Genomic DNA, 19832 nt, shown 5'->3' on the forward strand with positions numbered 1-19832 from the left:
GAGGCTGCTAGGAGCCTTCCACAAAGGCCGGGGGTTGCATGGTGGCTCGGAACAGCAGCGTTGAGAAAGGGCCAGAAGCCTCATTCACCATGTTTGTGCAGCTTTTCTACATGATGGGAAATACCCATTGAGATACTCCTTTCCCATCATTTTTTTTTAACCCAAACCCTAACTTGGTCATAGGAGTCAGGATGTTGGCCAGTGACTAACCTTTATGTGTACCCTAAGTTGTCAGATGTTAAGATGACAGAACTTAAAAAAAAAAAAAGAAAGTTTGCAGGCTGCTATTCCTTACAGGAATCCTCCCTGCAGGAGTATTTTCTGCCAGTTATCTGCAAGACCGGCAAGTCTAGCTGGGGTTCTAGATCCGTTCACGAACGTGTCAAGTACGTACACCTCCCTCCATGCAGCTCCCGGTACACCAAGACGGCGCCGGTTCTTTCAGGGCGGTGGCGAGGAGGAGGTCCGTGATCCGTGAACTGCATTTCCAGGGCCGCACGGAGGGTGAGGGCCGTTAGGGATGTAGGCACCTGTGCAGACGAAGTAACAGGGCTGCTCTGAGTTTTAAAAAGATACAGCATTTTGCACAGCAGTTCGCGGGGTCATAGAGCCAGAAACTCAGTCCTGCAGAAGGTGCTGAGCCTCCGCTGCTGGAGAGGAACAGCCTGAGGAGATGGGGGGGCGGTTTGCTGCCGCCGCCCTCTGCCCTTCCTGACACTTGAAACCTGGCCACCAGCTTTTTTCCTTTCATTTCCATATTCCACGTGATTAAATTGGCTCCCAGAATACTTACTATTATTACATAGAGAGTTTCACTTTAAATTCTTACTATTTCTCACCATGAAATCTCTCCCTACGTTTTACTGTTCCCGTTTTTGAAGCAGCTCATCTCTCAGGTGCTACGCTCAGGGCGGAGACGACGGAGGCGCAGCCGCCAGAGACCGGCCGGAGGAGGGACTCGGAGCGCCGAGGGACCCCTCGGAGGGGCCCGAGGGGCCGTGAAGTCTGGGCTGCGCAGGGAGGCCTTGCGGGCCTGGCCTCGGTGCTGACGCATCTGCCCTGCTGTGCCCGCTGTGCTCCTTTACGGGGCTTTCGACTCGGATTCAGATACACCGAATCTGAAGTCCTACGCTCTTTGGTTTTTTTTTTTTAAGATTTATTTTATTTGAGAGAGAGAGAGAAGCAGACTCCGTGCTGGGCAAGGACCCTGAGACCAGGACCTGAGCCGAAATCAGAGTCGGACACTTACCCGACTGAGCCATCCAGGTGCCCCCGAAACTCATTTCTTAAACTCTGTTTTGAAAGCTTAGAAGAAGGATTCTCACTAAGATTTCCGCCTCTGCCAGTTTGAGGTTTTCTCTGTAGCAGTTTAGAAATAACGAAATTATGGAAATACTAGAAAATAGGGTACTTCCTCAGAGCAGTGTGCAGGGTGCGTCACACGGAAGGGAAAGATGAATTAGAAAGTGACCGTGGTTCGGACGTGCGCGTTATTTCTAGATGAGCGTTAGTCTCAGTCCATCGGAAGCAGCTGCTGTGGCCCTTCCCAGGTTTTCTGAGGAGGAGCTTAGTAGAATGCAGTCATTTTCCATTCAAAACTCATGTATCAGGTGTGTTCATATATATTAAATCATTGTCCTAGGATAATAAATTTAATTCCATTGTTTGTAATGACCAAATCTTGAGTTATTGAAAAATTTTTGTTTTAGAAAATGTCCATTTGGCTAGAAAACAATTATGATGGTAGATTTAGAAACGTCATTTTGACAAATGATGAAACAAGTTCTTGTTTTCTTCTTTAAATTCAAGTGATTGTTAGATCCTTTAAACTTGGAATGCTGTGGGATTATGAAAAGCAGCTTCAGTTGAAATGAAGCAGCTGTAAGTCTAACTGTATGCACATTTTGGCTGGAAAAATGAAAGATTAGAAAAGGGCTCCCATTCTTGCTCATCATATGAATTTAAGAGTTATTTAGGAATCACACAGAGAACATTCGGAGATGGAGAGGTTAAGAGAGTTGGGGGAAATCAGGAGGAGACTGAGAAACAAATTGAGGGTTTTGGAGGGAAGGGGGTGGGAAGAAAGAGCCTGGTGGTGGGTACTAAGGAGGGCACAGATTGCATGGAGCACTGGGTGTGGTGCATAAACAGTGAATTTTGGAACTCTGAAAAAAAAAATGTATAAATAAATAAATAAAAGGTTATTTAACCTAGGGCACCTGGGTGGCTTAGTTTGACTCAGGTCATGATCTCGGGGTCCTGGGATTGAGCCCCGCATTGGGCTCCCTGCCGTTCTGCCTACTTGTGCTCTATCTCTGTCAAATAAATAAAATCTTAAAAAAAAAAAAAAGTTACTTTTCTATTGTTATTTGTACATTGAGTACAAATTTTTGGTTTACATACAAAAATGTGAAGACTAACAAAATGAAAACTTACGAATTTTTTGCAGAAATGAGGTGGTTAGCACTGGAGGACCCGGTGGCAGTGCTGTCTTAGCAGCCTGCATGTCATTGCAGTTTATAATGTACTTCTGTAAGAGCCCTCATCTTCTCAAAATAATAGGAAAAACCTGCAGGGCAGGAGCTCTGTCTTCTTCTGATACAGAGTGGGTACTTGGTAAACACTGAACCAAGTAAATGTTGAACCAATTCCTGCTCCCCAAGTTGGAATTCTGGAAGCGTCCTTTTCTCCCCCAGTTTTTTGTTTTTTTTTTTTAAAAGATTTTATTCATTTATTTGATAGAGATCACAAGTAGGCAGACAGGCTGGCAGAGAGAGAGGAGGAAGCAGGCTCCCCGCTGAGCAGAGAGCCTGATGCGGGGCACGATCCCAGGACCCCGGGACCATGACCTGAGCCGAAGGCAGAGGCTTTAACCCACTGAGCCACCCAGGTGCCCCAGTTTTTATTGGATTTCTGCCTTCTGTAGTATTTTTAGTATAAAACGAATTTCAGAGAGATTGTATTTTCAAATTCATTTGCGGGTGATGGGTGCAGGAAGAATGTCATAGACTAACCAGGTGTCATAATTTTAACCATAATGACTTCAGTGGTTTCTTTTAAAATCCATTCAGAAGTTTAGATAACCAGTTTATACGTCTATTTCTGGTACTCAGTCTGGTTATAATTTAGAGACTGTCCATTCTGACCCTAAAGCTTCTGAGCATTCAGGGTACATTCCAAGATAGAGGAAGCTTCTGCATTAGGAAAAGCATGTGATGAAGAGACCCCACGTGGACTTAGGTGTGAATGTGATCAGGCGGTTCTGTGATTCCTGGGGTAGGATGGAGGCGGGGAGTGACAGAAACGAAGAGCTCAGGGATCTCCAGTTTAAATAAAGTTTCAGCCTCTCTCTCAACAGATCTCTTTGTTGCTAACAGCCCTTTTTCTCTAAGAATATCAGGGATTTTTTTTCCCCCTTCTCTGTGCTAATGAAATGGTCACCAAACAATAAAATGGTAAAACAGGGTACATTTTTCGACTGAGGTCAGCACAGTCCCTGAGTAATCTGTGGGTTGGCCCAGCCCTGCAGACGTTTCCTATCCATGCCTTTCTCCCCACATCCCTGTCTTCCAATTAAAGAAGACTAACGTGTATGTTTTATTTATGGAGAAGTTTTTCTCAATTTTTATTTCTGATAATCGAAGATGATTTTTTTACTCTTGTAGCTTCTCAGGATATCTCCAGTTAGTTCATAGTTTGTGAACAAGTCCTTAAAAGGAAATGACTCTCTCTCATTCTTAAAACGTTCGTGCAACACGTTCCTTCTGTTTTGTTTAAAGCCAGGGAAGGATGGCCATCCGTACATCTGGGGGACCCTGTGTAAGAAGCGGGAACAGGGGTGTGATGGGGCTGAGTGTGTGCTTTCTGCAGGTGTATATGGTAGAAGGTGGGACTCTGGGTGAGCGCGTGCTTTTCCACAGGTCTCGGCCACCTTTGCAGCCAGTCTGGTCAGCAGCCCGGCCATTGGAGCATACCTTTCAGCCAGTTACGGAGACAGCCTCGTTGTGCTGGTGGCCACAGTGGTGGCTCTTCTGGACATCTGCTTCATCTTACTGGCTGTTCCAGAATCTCTGCCAGAGAAAATGAGACCGCTTTCCTGGGGAGCTAAGATTTCTTGGAAACAAGCTGACCCGTTTGCGGTAAATATCCATTTCTTTCTCCAGTAAAAATAGAAAAAAAAATTAATCGCCCGTAAGGCACTGAAGTTGTCTATGCGCCCAGGAATATGTAGGATTTGTATTTCTTTCCTTTTTAAAATTTTTTTATTAGGAAGAGAGGGATGGGCAAAAGGAAAATGAGAGATACAGTCTCGTGTGTTCCATGCCCAGCACGGAGCTCAACTTGGCGCTCAGTCTCCTGAGTCAGACACTTCACCGACTAAGCCACCCAGGTGCCCCTGGAATTTATTTTTAATTCAAGCATGTGGTAGGTACCCTAAGAAAAGAGAGAAAAAAATGTCCGCTTAGTCCCTCCAAATGTAGAGAAGATGTTTTTTCTTACTGCATGGTTGTTTTTACTTTTTTTTTTTGTAAACAAAATGAAGGTAGCCATTCGAATTGTTCATTTTCATTCACTTAAATTCAGAAAAGATGAATAGATTTGGTCTGCCTAAAGTAATTATTTTCTAGGTTGTTAATATACATCCACTTTGACCAGAGGCTTTGAACCTGTATTGTGCAGGTTGAACAGATTGTTTTCTGTAACTTTTAAAAAATTTTAGGCTTTTTTTTGGGGGGGAGGTGGGGAGGATCCTATTAACAAATAGAAAAAGTACTGAGAAGAAGAATCCTATCCCTCCCTTTTTCCTACCTCATCTGACTTCAAATTGTTCTTGAAGAAAATATGTGCAGAAAAAAACAGAGATTTGACTGCAGTTTTTAATAATCCAAATTGACTTTTTAGGAAAAATGTGTAAAAAGGAAAATAACTCATCAGATTCTTTTCTGAAAAGGTCCCTCAGGTCCCAGCCTGAGGACCCTGCTCATTTTGTTTGTGCTGTGATAGCAGACATGGAGAAGGCGGCCCGGCTACGGCCCTGTGGGCTCCGGCCGGCTTCCCCCTTTCCTGTCACGCAGTGTTCAAGTTACGTGTGGCGGCTCCTCTGTGAAGCAGGAGGACTCTGCGGCCCCAGTCCTCTGCCGCCCGAGCACGCCTCCAGGGCTGCTGCAGCGCGTGCCGGGAACGTCCGTAAATGAACCAGTCACGTCTGTGCAGCAGGTCTCCGCAGACATGAGCCGTTCCGCTGTGCATCATATGAAGGTTGCAGTTTCGGTGACCCTGGAGTCCAGGGAAGCACCCTCCAGTACTTAGCGACACACCTTTTGATCTTAGCAGCAATTCTGTGTAAAAAGGAATGTAAGAAGGACTTTTAGACAAAGTTGTAACATTCAAAAGTTACTGGTCAGAGACTCTTGTTGTCACTGACCCGCGGTGGGAGCATATTTATTTGTCGACCAGTTTTACAGGAAAATTGAGTATTAACATCTTAAAGAATATAGTAAATTTATACATTATAAAAACCCTGAACTGTTTATGGATTTAAAAGTATTGTATTTTGAATGAAGGAGAGAGAGGAGAATTTCTTAAATCGTTCTGAAGCAGTGTTTGGTCAGCGTCCATTTATAGGGTGTGAACCAGTATGGCTAACAAAGATGAACAAATATTTGTGGGGTTTTTTTTATTTTGTTTTTTTTTTTTTTTAAGATTTTTAAATTTATTTGTCAGAGGGAGAGAGAGTGAGCATAGGCAGACAGAATGGCAGGCAGAGGCAGAGGGAGAAGCAGGCTCCCCGCCAAGCAAGGAGCCCGATGTGGGACTCGATCCCAGGATGCTGGGATCATGATCTGAGCTGAAGGCAGCTGCTCAAAACAACTGAGCCACCCAGGCATCCCTTTTATTTTGGTTTTAAGCTATAATATTTCAAACATAAAACTTTGAAATTAGAGGACTTGTAACCATAGAGTTAATGTTTCCCTACTTTTGTAATCCCTTCAATTTTCATAATCCACCGTAAAAAAACAAATCAATGAAGCCCATGTCCTGGAATGCCAGTGACTCTAGTGTGGCCGACTGTTGATGTGTTTCTCTTTCTGCTTATTCCTAGTCACTGAAGAAGGTTGGAAAAGATTCTACTGTCTTATTAATTTGCATCACCGTATTTCTTTCATACCTTCCTGAGGCTGGACAGTATTCAAGTTTTTTTCTCTATCTCAGACAGGTGGGTAGTGTGTGCCTAGTAGGTTTAGAACATGAAGAAAACCAAAGGTTAGGATCTGTCTAAAACTATTTTGGGGAAAACCGTATACAGAAAAAATGTGGACTTGCTTCCAGTATAGTAAGTCTAGGCCATGACATATAATTAGCAGTCGAGGAAACTTTAATATGATATTTTAAAATATTATAAAGTGTTTACTCTTGAAAAAATTTCCCTGAGAATTAGCATAAGCAAAATCTATCATAATGTTTTAAATCTTCATTAAATTTCAGAGAGAGGGCAAGTTTGATCTGACCTGGGCCATCTTCAGTAGAGGCCATATAACTCAGCGCTGCTGTAGACGTCACAAGCAAGAATCAAAATAATCCCTCCCTGATCTTTTTCTCTCTAAAAGTTTGAACTCTCCCTTGTCTCCCAAAAAGGCAGTTGACGTAAGGCAGTTTAAAAACCAGCTCCCTTTCCAACTGTTTCCTTACTTCAGTTCTCTGGGATTGTGCAGACAGGCGTTGCCTTTATGAGCAATCCTGCCCTGGTCTTCACTGATTTCCCTGGAAGTCCTTCTAGGCGCTCCCTCCACATGGCAGAGCAGGCCTCCTCCTAAGATAAATTCCTCTACTTTTGGAGATATTTTAAATTGAAACTTGTTAAATTCACCATTCTCACAGTTTTCCTGAAAATGTGAGACTATTATTTTATATGGTGGCATATAAGGAAAACTGTTTTTCAACCAGTTCTTTTCAGTTTGTTCATTCTGAGTGGGCAGATGCTAGAGATTTAGTGGGAGGACTGGTGCAATAGCATGTTTAATGTAGAAAATTAATCTGAATTTCTAATTAAATTATGCATTAAATTAACTGCATTTAAATGTAGGAAAAATGGGAAAGTTAAGGATGTGAAAAATCTTCTCATTCCTTCAGAAAAAATAATTAGAGTTATTTTTTTTCTACCCTTTCTTTCTGTACATACTGCTTATGTCACTACCACCAGCACTGAACAGTAAATCAGAATCATTTTCTGTTACTTTGCATTTGTGCGTGCTTTTAAAAGCAGTTCACACACACACATGAGTTAAAATTGCATGAGGTATTTCTCAATCATATATCTGATAAGGAACCTGTATCAAGTATTAACTTTTATAAATGAATAAAAGGACAACCCAATTGAAAAATTTCAAAAAAAGATTGAATAGATACCTGTCCAAGGAAGATTCACGAATGGCGAATAAGGACATAAAAAGATGCTTAACATTAGCCACCAAAGAAGTGCAAATCAAAACGAGCTACCGCTTCACACCTGCTGCAGTCCGACACACAGAAGGTTCGGGGAAACGCAGACTCCCACAGGCTGGTGGGAAGTAAGATGGGGTGGAAGAGAGTCTGGCGGTCCCTCAAGCTATTCAACGTAGGGTTTCCAGCGAGACTGTTCCTACGTATGTAGCCAAGAGAAATGCAAACAAAGGTCTACGGAGAAGCTTTTATACAAATATTTATAATAGCCAAAAAGCAGAAATAGTTGACGGAATGTATTGACAAATGGTGGCGTATCCGCCCGGCGGGGGGTTACGGCCGGCGGGGGGAAGCAGTGACGCGCTGTCCCTGCGGCAGCGTGGACGCCCTGGGAAACACTGTGCTAAAGCAGAGATAGCAGGGCCATATGTGGCTTGATTTCTTCTACATGAAAGGCTCAGAAAAAACAGACCCAGAGACCGGAAGTGTATCACTGGCTGGACAGAGGGACAGGCGGGGGGAATGGGACTCCCGATGGGGCCGGAGGACTGAGGGCGTCTTCTGCAGCGGACTCGGGTGACGGCCGGCCGGCTCTGAGTATTCTCAGGCCACTGAACGGTACACTTCTGATGGGGGAACTGTGGGATACTTAAGTCCTGTCTTGATAAAGTTGCTTTCAATGTATGTTTATACTTAGATTTACAAATACAGGCTGAGAAATAATCCCTAAATAAGGCTACTTTCCAGGTTCCTTTTTTTTTTTTTTTAAAGTTGCATTTAATTAGTGAGTAATAGGCTTTTGCTTGTTGGCAGCACTGACCGGGGAACCTGAGATTCTATCTCTTTTATTACCTCGTTGTGTGACTGGAAGCAAGACCATCATTTATTAAATAATAAAATGCATACAATAATTTTTAATTCCTTTTCCTGATTTTTACAGGATTTCAGTAGAGGGCAAAAATATTTGACTATTTTAAAACTTGGTATTTAAAACCTAAAGTTTTAGGCCTGTCAGAGGTTCTGTTAAGGTAAAGAGGCTTAGAAATTATTGCCAGCTCACTTCAGTTGCTTCTAGAATCACCATGGAAGCTTTTTAAAACATGCCTGGGCCCAGAGAGTCTGATTTAATTGGTCTCAAATGGGTCACAGCATTTCATTGCCTGCCCTCCTCCTCTTCTCTGTTGCCCACGTGATTTAAAGGGGCAGCCGAGGTTGCGAGCCACTGACTTGGCTACTGAGAAGATTCTCTGTTGGGAGAACCAAAAGGCAGATCATTTTCTTCATGTTCTCTCTAGTGTTTGATGATAGTTTATTTGTCTCATATTATTTTTATAGTATCTGTATTACAAAAGTATTTCCTTTCCTCTTCCACAGGTCATAGGTTTTGGATCTGTCAAGATTGCGGCATTCATAGCTATGGTAGGCATTCTGTCTATTGTGGCTCAGGTGAGCGTCATTTCAGCCATTTTTTTCTTTATCACTTTTATCTGGAAGTAACTGGATTTACAGGAAACTACAAAGAAATGTTCGTGGGGAGCCCCTACAGCCCTCTGTCATTAACCCCCTCCTCCCCTGCCATGCTGACCTCTCCTGTATCTGTGGTACAACATCCGCCCCAGTCCAACAGCACCGGTACAGTCTACAGAACCCTCTTTTTTTTTTTTTTTTTTTTTTCTGGAGAGGCACGGTGGGTTGCGGGGGTTGTGTAGAGGCAGAGAGGGTCTGGAGCAGACTCCATACAGCACAGAGCCTGACACGGGGCTCAATCTCACGATCCTCGAGATCATGACCTGAGCTGAAATCAAGAGGCGGATGCTCTGGGGCGCCTGGGTGGCTCAGTGGGTTAAGCCTCTGCCTTCGGCTTAGGTCATGATGCCTGGGATCAAGCCCCACGTCGGGCTCTCTGCTCAGCAGGGAACCTGCTTCCCCCCTCTCTCTCTGCCTGCCTTTCTGCCTGTGACCTCTCTCTCTGTCAAATAAATAAATAAAAATCTTTAAAAAAAGAAAGAAAGAAAAGTAGGATGCTCAACCAATTAGTTGAGCCATCCAGGTACCCCAGAACCATGATTGTTAATAGGATGTTGAAATTGTAATTTAGGAGGAATTTATTACAACTTTTCATTAGTTTTTAGGATACCTGTTACCTCTACTAGTCAGTTCAGCAAGTACCATCTTGCTTTTACAACCGCCAACCATCTAACTCCAGATACTGCAAAAGAAGCTTAAAATATAGAAACACTTTTTTGGTTAATGAGGAAAGTTTAGTAGCAGGAAAACAAAAGTGAAATCAGTTAATTCTTCCAAACTCTGCTATCGCCAGGACTGAAGAGATGTGGTAAATGGGTGCATTAGAATATAGGAAATGAGTAACCGTTCAAATTTCGCCATCTACTCTTGTAAGTCAAGGACCACAAAAGGCAGGATATATGCCCATTCAGTGAACTCACTGACATGCCTGGGTGTGTTCACAGTATCACGGGGAAGTGCCTAGAGCTCATTCCCTGAAATGGCTTCATGCGGCTTTATAGCGTGGGGGCCAGCCGAGTGCTCTTCAGGGAGAGACCAGAAGGCTGTGAAACTGTGTTGCCCAAACATTAGAGCTGACAAGGCTCAAAGGACTGCAGTAAGGGGGGAAAAAAGCCTATTCTGTCAGTGAATGTGAATGACGTTGAACTCGCAAGTTGCTTATGATTCTGGTTTGTATTTCTAGCAACTCTGGCTATTGAGTCAGTCCAGCCTCCTCTTTCATCCTCTGCCTTTACGAACAATCTGAGCTAGTCGTTTTTAGGAGAGCATGTATTTGTTGAAGTCAGATTTGCCTTCGTCCAGCTTTCTGACACGGTTAACTTCCCACAGAATCCCGCGTATTCTGTAATGTGTCCAGTCGGGGTTTGCCCTTCCTGGTGGTGAAGTGACTGGCGTCCCAAGGAGTCCAAGTCCTGTCCTTGTCAATCACGATAATTGGTGAACAGCTCTCATGACCTTTTGGAAAGCGCTAGCAAAGCATTAGATAAACAGGCTTTGGTGAGGGGCTGAAGGCTCGGAGCCCCCACAGCTCAACTCAAGCTCCGTCGGTACCGCGCGGCTTCCCCACACTCGGGCCAGGCTGCGCACCCGTAGCGGCCCCTCTGGTCATGGTCAGTGGGCCCCCGTCAAGCTGGCATCAGAGCCGTGACGCATGGCTTCACGGGATTGTCCCCTTTGTTTTTACAGACCGTCTTTCTTACCATCTTGATGAGATCGTTGGGGAATAAGAATACTGTCCTCCTGGGCTTGGGCTTCCAGATGTTCCAGTTAGCCTGGTACGGTTTTGGATCTCAGGCCTGGTAAGCCTCTCCTTTGGATCCTCATAAACTAACAGAAGCATCTTTTAGAGAAACGCGAGTTGGCTGAATGTGATGGGAGGGAAGCAAGGATTATTTTGCTGGTGGTATACTCGACATTTCAAAAAGGGTGTTTAGACTTAATTTGCAGAAGGATGGAGCTAAGTAATCTCACATTACTTGTTAAGATTGCCTTTGCCTCAACAGTGAAGTTCTCATTTAATTGGATGTGTACTTTTTATTTTTTATTTTTTTTTTAAATTTATTTTTATTTATTTGTCAGAGAGAGAGAGAATGAGAGCGAGCACAGGCAGACAGAGAGGCAAGCAGGGTCAGAGGGAGAAGCAGGCTCCCTGCCGAGCAAGGAGCCCGATGTGGGACTCGATCCCAGGATGCTGGGATCATGACCTGAGCCGAAGGCAGCTGCTTAACCAACTGAGCCACCCAGGCGTCCCTGGATGTGTACTTTTTAAACACATGTGTCAATTTTTAGTGACCTCACATAGTCCACAAGGAAAAACAACTGGCTATAGTGGGGTTCACTGCTGTAATTAACTGAATGACTCTGGGTAGTGACATAACCTTTATAACCTGGAACATCTGAGATGAACACTAAGATCTCCTCCAAAACCATGTGTGCCCTGAGGCGGTTACTATGCCCACATATTAGATGCCCACAGACAGGAAGTTCAGAAAAAGCCCTCAGGAGTAAGAAACGTATGCGCCTGCTTACCGAAGACCTGATTTTCTGTTTTGGGTTTACGTACGAGAGTTGATCCTCGCTTTACTCCTATAAACTGATGACATAAAGTAAAAGGAGCTAGAAACGTTCTCAGTGGTTCAGTGGTTGATTCTTCTTGTTCTTGAAGATTCTAGTCACGTACATTTTGGTACTTCAGTAGCTGATTTGATCAGACTTGTGCTATGTTTAAAAGATTTTGCTGACCTGCAGAGTTTTTTCTCTTCAGTAAGGATGTGTACATTAGCCTCCCCAAGGAGATCTGGCCAGACAGGTTTTTGGCCCCATTAGGACCTCACTTTGCTCACACTCGTACTTTTATACTTCAGTTTCTTTCATAGTGACCCTGAACTTGGGTCTCTGTTGTTTCCGTTGGTGGCACGTGACACTTGCTTGAGGGGTAGCAAACCGAGCAGCCCAAGGGCAGTGTGAAGGTGAGAATTACAGACAGAAAACTGGAATATCGCTGAGGAAGATGTGGTATTTATAGAAACAAATCTTTCTGAACTTCACTGAACTTACACATTTAAAGATGGTAATGGGCAAACAAGGAGGAAGAACATATTTTGAGGGAGGGAACATAAAGTAGTGAAATCTTCCCAGCTGTGAAGTAATCACTATTAACAGTATGATGTAGGACATTCCAGGTTTTAAAAAAAAAATTCCATTTTTTCTTAAAGAGGGAAAAATAAATACAACCTAACAGGAGAAAATTTTGCCAGACTGTATACTGTACGCTCCTCAGGGCTGGCCTGCCGCCTGACTGCAGCCGCTCTTGTCATTGCAGGATGATGTGGGCAGCAGGGACGGTGGCCGCCATGTCCAGCATCACATTTCCAGCGGTCAGCGCCCTTGTCTCTCGGAATGCAGAGTCCGATCAGCAAGGTGAGGTCACTGTACTCTTGCTGTTTTCCTCGTTCAGCTTATACCTGAAGGAAGAGAGGCTCCGAGCCTCTCTCCACGTCACAGAGCAGGTGACAGCCATGTGGTCCCTTCTTGGCAATTGTACCTTTCTGTTTTCCCTCCTGCTTTTTTTTTTTTAAGATTTTTATTTATTTATTTGACAGACAGAGATCACAAGTAGGCAGAGAGGCAGGCAGAGAGAGAGGAGGAAGCAGGCTCCCTGCTGAGCAGAGAGCCCGATGCGGGCCTCGATCCCAGGACCCTGAGATCATGACCTGAGCCGAAGGCAGAGGCTTTAACCCACTGAGCCACCCAGGCGCCCTTCCCTCCTGCTTTGATCCTACATTCCTTAAATCTGGACTAAGCGGTTAAGAAATAGAACTGTCCCCGCCCCCAGAAAGAACTATCCATTTTCTCCTGTCAGTTTTGAGTCCTTGTGTGTGTGTGACCACCAGAGTGAACTGATCATTTTAAAGATGTCAAATGATGACAGACTGGACAGTAAACAAGGAGTTCTTTATTTAAGCACCATAATCACCAACATTTCTTTAAATTCAAAATCAAAGTTCATTAGCTTAAATTAGGAAATGATTTTTTGAGGGGGTAAATATGTATACTTATTATTAAATGCACAGTGAGAAGCATAATTAAAATGGAGACAACCATGTGGAAAATAGCCCTCTACCATCTAGACTCTTCATCCTTCTAGAACCTCTGGCTTCTATCAGGCAGTTCCTGCTGCCAGAATTAAATCTTTCTGGGGCACCTGGGTGGCTCAGTGGGTTAAAGCCTCTGCCTTCAGCTCGGGTCATGATCCCAGGGTCCTGGGATCGAGCCCCGCATCGGGCTCTCTGCTCAGCGGGGAGCCTGCTTCCTCCTCTCTCTCTGCCTCCTTGTGATTTCTGTCTGTCAAATAAATAAATCTATCTTTAAAAAAAAAAAAAAAAAGAATCCTTTTCTTCTCCATCTGTTAATGGTTCACCTAAGTAGTCAGGAAGTAGTAAATTTTATAAGGAAAACCTTTTAAATGCATTAGAATTCTTTAAAAAGTTTTAATAAAGAACTAGATGGAGGGGCGCCTGGGTGGCTCAGTGGGTTAAGCCACTGCCTTCGGCTCGGGTCATGATCTCAGGGTCCTGGGATCGAGTCCCGCATCGGGCTCTCTGCTCGGCAGGGAGCCTGCTTCCTCCTCTCTCTCTGCCTGCCTCTCCATCTACTTGTGATTTCTCTGTCAAATAAATAAATAAAATCTTAAAAAAAAAAAAAAGAACTAGATGGAAAGATTAATTCATTGAACTACTTTTCCACATCAAACATTAGCCATCTTACTCGTACCCCTGTTTTAAGTGTCACTTGAAGACTATAGCTGTGTGACACTCTTTGCGAACTCCCTTGGCTGTGCCCTTGGGGCGTGTTATGTCAGAAGCAGCCAGCCCGCTGGGGAGGCGGGGCACTGCCGTCCTCTGTGACGGCACCATCTGGTCTTTCACGACATGAATTCTCTTTGGCTGTTATTATGCTTCTGTGTTTTAAAGCAGATGTTCCTAAGTGTCAGTGTACAACATTACTGGAACATAATTAAGTTGAATCATATTTGAACAGTTTGACTTATGGAAACATCCATTTTCATGAATTAAGCTAATATTATATCTGCTACATTAGAAACCAGAGATATCTAGAAGTTGGCACTTCTGGGATTTTTCAGCGCAGGTCACCATGCGCAGCAGAGTCTGTGTGAACGTGCCAGGAGTACACAACTTGAGGACTGCCGTGGACTCACACACAGGGCTCCTGGAGACAAAGGGCAGATTTTTGCTATAAAAGGACTGTCAGATGAGTAAAGGAGGAAAAATCTCAATCTCAAAAGTGGAAATTGCCTATAAATGAAGACTATTAACGTTTTTTTTATTATTCCTCATTTATAGGAAGGATCTAGCTGTTACGGGGAGAATTCAGCCCCCAAAGAGATTTCACAAACATCACGGTATTTCATCTCCATATAGATCTTAGGGCAGAGAGAACACTAAAGGACATAGTAAAACCAGTAACACCTTTGTGCACCAAATGAAACTATGATGGGCGAAGTCCCTAATCTTGAGATACTTTTATGAGAGGTCTGGCTCCCTTCTCTTCCTTCTGATGCAGGAGTTGCCCAGGGGATCATAACTGGAATAAGAGGGCTGTGTAACGGCCTGGGCCCAGCACTGTATGGCTTCATATTCTACATGTTCCATGTGGAACTGACTGAGTTGGAACCGGAACTGAGCTCTGACAACGCTGCCCTGCAGGTAATTTGGTGATAAGTCTAGTTTTATAACCATTGTGTCTGATGGTAGCAAAATCTGAACTTGAATTTGGGGAATGTTCTTGTTCGCACAGTGTTTCTGTTGTATGTGCTACGCTCAGTGCTTCCTGGGATCGAGGAAGGATCAGTTCAGTGATGCAGTATCTTCCCCAAAATCTGTGTCTTAATTTTGTTCAGAGTCCATTTTTACCTACACAAATCCTCTTATAAGAATGCTGGTGAATGCCACCGAGGCCAAGTAAAATGCGGAATGACCTAATCCTTGCCAGGAATTGAGCTGCAGTGCTGCTTCTGTGTATGTCTTCCGTCGTTCCTGCGGTGGACATTTCTGTCTGAAACGGTCCGTGGTGGTCATGAACAGAGCGCAGGCTGTGAGGTCCTGGGGTGGGATTTGGAGCCCGCAGCTGCCACTTAAAAGCTGTTGAGAAATGGTGCGAAGAACAATGGTTAGTTGCCCTCTGTCATGTTCTAAACACGGGCTCTCTCAGAATTTGCCCTGAGCCTTAATAAAACATTTGCTTAGGAGAAAATGATTTACTTTTTGATGGTTTGGGGGAGGCCAGGGCTAATTTTGGATTGCAGACTAACCAGACGCTTTCTGTCTGCCTGTTTCCCCTGCCCCTCAGGGAGCGGCCATCCCAGGCCCACCGTTCTTGTTTGGGGCGTGTATAGTTCTTATGTCCTTCCTGGTTGCCTTATTCATCCCTGAATACCGCAAAGGCAGTGGAACCCAAAAGCGCAGCAGCAGCGTCAGCGGCAGCCTGACGAGCCCCCCCGAGCGGGGCAGTGACGAGGACATCGAGCCACTGCTGCAGGACAGCAGCATCTGGGAGCTCTCTTCCTTCGAGGAGGCTGGCAGTCAGTGCACGGAGCTGTGAGCTTGGCAGAAGGGGGGACGGTGTGGACGCGGCCTCCGGGAGCCGCGCCACACGGAGACTTCGTGGTGCTGGAGGGGAGATGCTAGCGGCGTCCTTCAGGGCCCGGTTTGAGAAGTGACCCTCTCCATCCCTCTGCCCCCCGCCCCCACTTCTGTTCCTTTTCTTCTTTTTGTGGTATATTAGAACAAGATCGAAGGTACTTTCCTGCAAATTTTGCGATCTTCAAAGTCCTCTGGAATCCACACTTTAAATTAGAAACCTTTCTTACCGTGGTGGGACGGCTTTCCTTGAGTAACTCTGGAGGCAGAACGATGCCAGTTCCTCTTTCTCCCTCTCCGTGGAAGGCGCGGGGTGGGGGTGGACTGCCGTCTCCGGCAGGATCCGAGCTAACAAGTCCCTGCTTGTTCTCTTCCTTCCTTTTCTCCTTCCTTCCTTCCTTCTCTGATCCGTGCCCACTCAGCCCACGGGTGTTCCCGAGTGGCTGCTCTAAGAGTCACTCGGTATCAGGGATCTATTGCCTTTGTTCAAAGGTCAACGAAAACGCGAGTCTTACTCTCCTTCTCTCTACTTCCTGTTCTTGGCTAGAATGAAATTCAGCATCGACCCCTCTGGACATTAATACTGATCAGTGATAACCTTTATTAGATAAAGGGATATTTTCTTAAAAATGGAAATTATGAAGAACTAGCAACTCAGACCGCTAAACCTGGTGTTTTGGTCAGATCCAAGGTGATTTTACGGAAGAAAAACACACACAGCAAGTATTCTGGTGGCAACACACAATTTGAAGGGAGTTTCTGAGAAAGTTTTCAGTAAGAGAACTATTCCTCCGTGAGAACGAGAATTAGTGGCCGGACACCAGCGGAGTGTACATCCAAGTTCAGGCTCACAGAACACGTGACCGCCGTCTCGCTCCTTGCGCATCTTGTCTTCTCCGTTTTCTCGCTCATCTCACTCCTGCCTTAACTGCTCCGTTGTATGCGCCTGTTCTGCAGTCAGGTCTTTAGTTCCATCTCTTTGTCTGACTTTTGAATTTCATGGGAATATGCACATCGGATTCTTAAATATGGTGGTCTAAGAAGCTCAGTTTAACAAGTGTCTTGCAGATTTTTTGAGATGTTTTATGGACAGAAACCTTTACAGATTTATATGTATTTTGCTGCACCAGTAAATAGACCATTACCTAGGGCCCACCCACTTTAACAGAGCACTCCCCTGAAAGTTTTATAGGTATGAAATATATATGTAGATATTTGTAAGGAGTTTTAAATTTTTTTTTGATGGGGTGCTGTGTAAATCTTGTATTTATAAATGTAATGAAGGTGTTGAAAGAAAAATATATATACAACTTTTATAAAAGGATTGTGTACTGACTGAATACATTTAAAAGAAAATATATTTTGAAACCTGTTCTGCTATGAACAGAGATAACATATCTTTTTACTATGCTGTTGGTTTTTAAGTTAAGCTTCCTAATGCATAATAAATTTGCAATGGATACTTCTATGTCTTTTATGTTTCTTTGAAGGAAACAGTACCATTGATATTTGGGTTCTCTTTCGGGTGGGTTTCAACTACATTCTTAATCTTTAAGCTAATGCAAAAAAGGGGTATATTTTCAAAAAATTTTTGATTTTTAGAAGACTCCCTTCAAAAACAAACCGTACCTTTTAAATTTAAAATTTTTTAAAGGGAAAATAATTTTTTAAAGGGACACAAATTTGTACACCCATTTATTGGCATTATTCACAACAGACAAAAAGTGGAAGCAACCCGAATGTTCGCTGTTGAATGAACAGATAGAGGAAATGTGGCATTTGGATACAATGAAATCCTCGGCCTACGAAAGGAAGCAAATTCGGACTCACGCCACAACACGGATGCGCACTGAAGACGTGCTGAGTGAAGTAAGCCAGTCACAAAGGACATACACGGTGTGGTTCCACTTTAGTCAAATTCAGACAGAAAGTAGAGCAGTGGATGCCAGACTGGGGAGAGTTTCAGTTCTGCAAGATGGACGTGGTGAGGACGGTCGCATGGAGGTTTGAATGTACTCAGTGCCACTGAACTGGAAAAAATCGTCAACTTAACGTTACATGTATCTCGCCACAATTTTTAAAGAATGCTCTCATAACCTCCTTACTCCTGTTTACCAAAATTACGGTTTCTCTAACCCAGTATTACGAATGTCAAACTGGAATAAAAATCTGGTCATTTTAACCACATTTACAGTTCAGTGGTTTTTAATGTATTCACAAGGTTGCACGGCTGTTAGGGCTATCTCTCAAACATTCCCCTCATCCCAAAAAAGAAACCCCATATCCAACACCAATCACTACCAATGCTCCTTACCCCATTACCTGGCAACCAGTAATACATTTTCTGTCTCTATGGATTTGCCTATTTGGGACATTTCATATAAATGAAATACAATTATGTGTGACCTTTTGTGTCTAGCTTCTTAAACGCAGCCTGTTTTCAAGATCATCCACGCTGAAGCGGGTGTCACATCCCACTCCTCTTTCAGGATGATGAATGTTCTGTCCTAGGTGTGCACCACATTTCTTTTGTTCACTGTATCAGTCAAATGCAAATGGATACTTAGCTTGTTTCCATTTTTCAGCTATTATGAACAATGCTAGTATGACAATCTTGTCCGAGTTTTACGTGAACGTGCTTTCAGTTCTTAGGTATGTGACAGACTGTAATTGCTGGTTTATATGGTAACTGTTTAACCATTTCAGGAACCACCAAAGTCTTTCTCATGGCAGCTGCACATTTTAGGTTCCCATCAGCAATGTAGGAGGCTTCAGTTTCTCCATATCCTTACCAGCACTTGTTCTCTGTTTTGTGATGTACAGATACTCAGGTTGTTTTAAAGTGGTACCTCATTGTGGTTTGGATCTCCATTTCCCTGATGACTAGTTACGTTAAGCATCTTTTCATGGGTTGTTGGCCAGATGTGTATTATCTTTGGAGAAATGTCTATCCAAGTCCATTACCTATTTTTGAACAAGGATGTTGTTTTGGGGGGATGTTCTGTTGTTGAGTTCTAAGAGTTCTTCATACTCTGGATACTAGACTCTTGGTGAATATTTTCTCTCCTTCTGTGGGTTGTCTTTTCTCTTACTTGATGATGTCCTTGAAAAGTTTTAATTTGGGGCGCCTTGGCGGCTCAGTCAATTGAGCACTGGGCCTTGGTTTTGGCTCAGGTCATCCTCTCAGGGTTATGAAATTAAGCCCCATGTCGCCGCGTTACACACTCAGGGGGCGAGGGGGAGGGTGTCTGCTCGAGATTCTCTTTCTCCCCCTCCCATCTCCTTCTCTTTCTAAAATAAATGAAATCTTTTTAAAAAGTTTTAGTTTTGATGAAGTCCAACTTCTCTTTTTTAATTTTATTGCCATATCTAAGAATTCTCTACCAAATACAAGGTCACAAAAATTCACCCACATTTCCTAAGTTTTATGCCTTGTCTTTGACCCATCTTGAATTACTTTTTATATGTGACGTGAGGTAGGATTTCAGTGTCAGTCTCTTTCACGTGAATGACTACTCCGTGATCTCAAGACCACTTGATGAAGAGATCCTTTCCCCACTGAAGGTGTCGGCAGCGCTGTCCAAACCCTGCCAAACAATGAAGCACGCGCGTGGTGAATTCTGTCCCGCCGTCTGTTCTTCTGCCAGCTCCACATGGCTTCGACAGCCCGGTTCACAGCAGTAAGTTCGGAGATGAGCAAGTGTGAGTCCTCCGGCTTTGTTCTTTAAACACTGTTCTGGCTGTTCAGTGTCTGTTTCATATGAAATTGAAAGTCCGCTTCTCCCCTTCTGGCGCGGGGAGGCATCCTGACGGGCTGCGCCGAAGCTGCGGATCGCTGTGCGCAGCGCTGCCGTCTGAGCTGTCCCGCAGCTCTTCCAGGCGCGCTCCTGGGGTTTCCGGTTCTCCAGGCCATCGCTGCCCGTGTGCTGCCCGTGTATCCGGCACCAGTAGTTCTTTTATTGGGGGGATCCATCAGGGTTTCTTACTTTAGTGTGTTTTAGATCACATCCTCTCCAGAGAGAGGTTTCTTCCTTTCCCGTTTAGCTGTTTTTTAGTTATTTTTGCCTAATTTTCTGGCTAAAACTTACCGTGCTGAGCAGTGGCTAAAGCAAGTCCCCTTGTCTTACTCCTGATTCCAGGGAGAAATCTTCCAGCTCTTCACCCCTGAGTGTGATACTAGCTGGAGGATTTTCATAGATTCCCTTC

At 44.1% G+C, this 19832-nt stretch overlaps 1 protein-coding gene across 4 annotated transcripts in view; it reads left to right on the plus strand.

Moving 5' to 3' along the window:
- MFSD14B (major facilitator superfamily domain containing 14B) overlaps positions 1–17813 on the plus strand; it is an 85508-nt gene extending 67695 nt beyond the window's left edge. For 2 of the 4 annotated variants that reach the window (XM_044266019.1, XM_044266017.1), the window contains 7 exons: positions 3921–4139; positions 6104–6217; positions 8815–8886; positions 10654–10766; positions 12290–12387; positions 14551–14693; positions 15337–17813. In XM_044266019.1, coding sequence (XP_044121954.1) covers positions 3921–4139; positions 6104–6217; positions 8815–8886; positions 10654–10766; positions 12290–12387; positions 14551–14693; positions 15337–15588 — 1011 coding nt within the window. In that variant the 3' untranslated portion in view covers positions 15589–17813. The remainder of the gene's footprint in view (positions 1–3920; positions 4140–6103; positions 6218–8814; positions 8887–10653; positions 10767–12289; positions 12388–14550; positions 14694–15336) is intronic. The other 2 variants (XM_044266020.1, XM_044266018.1) reach the window with 2 other exon arrangements.
- Positions 17814–19832: the final 2019 nt, after the last annotated feature.

Source organism: Neovison vison, chromosome 9, assembly GCF_020171115.1.
Source record: "Neovison vison isolate M4711 chromosome 9, ASM_NN_V1, whole genome shotgun sequence".
Classification (NCBI taxonomy): Eukaryota; Metazoa; Chordata; class Mammalia; order Carnivora; family Mustelidae; genus Neogale; species Neogale vison.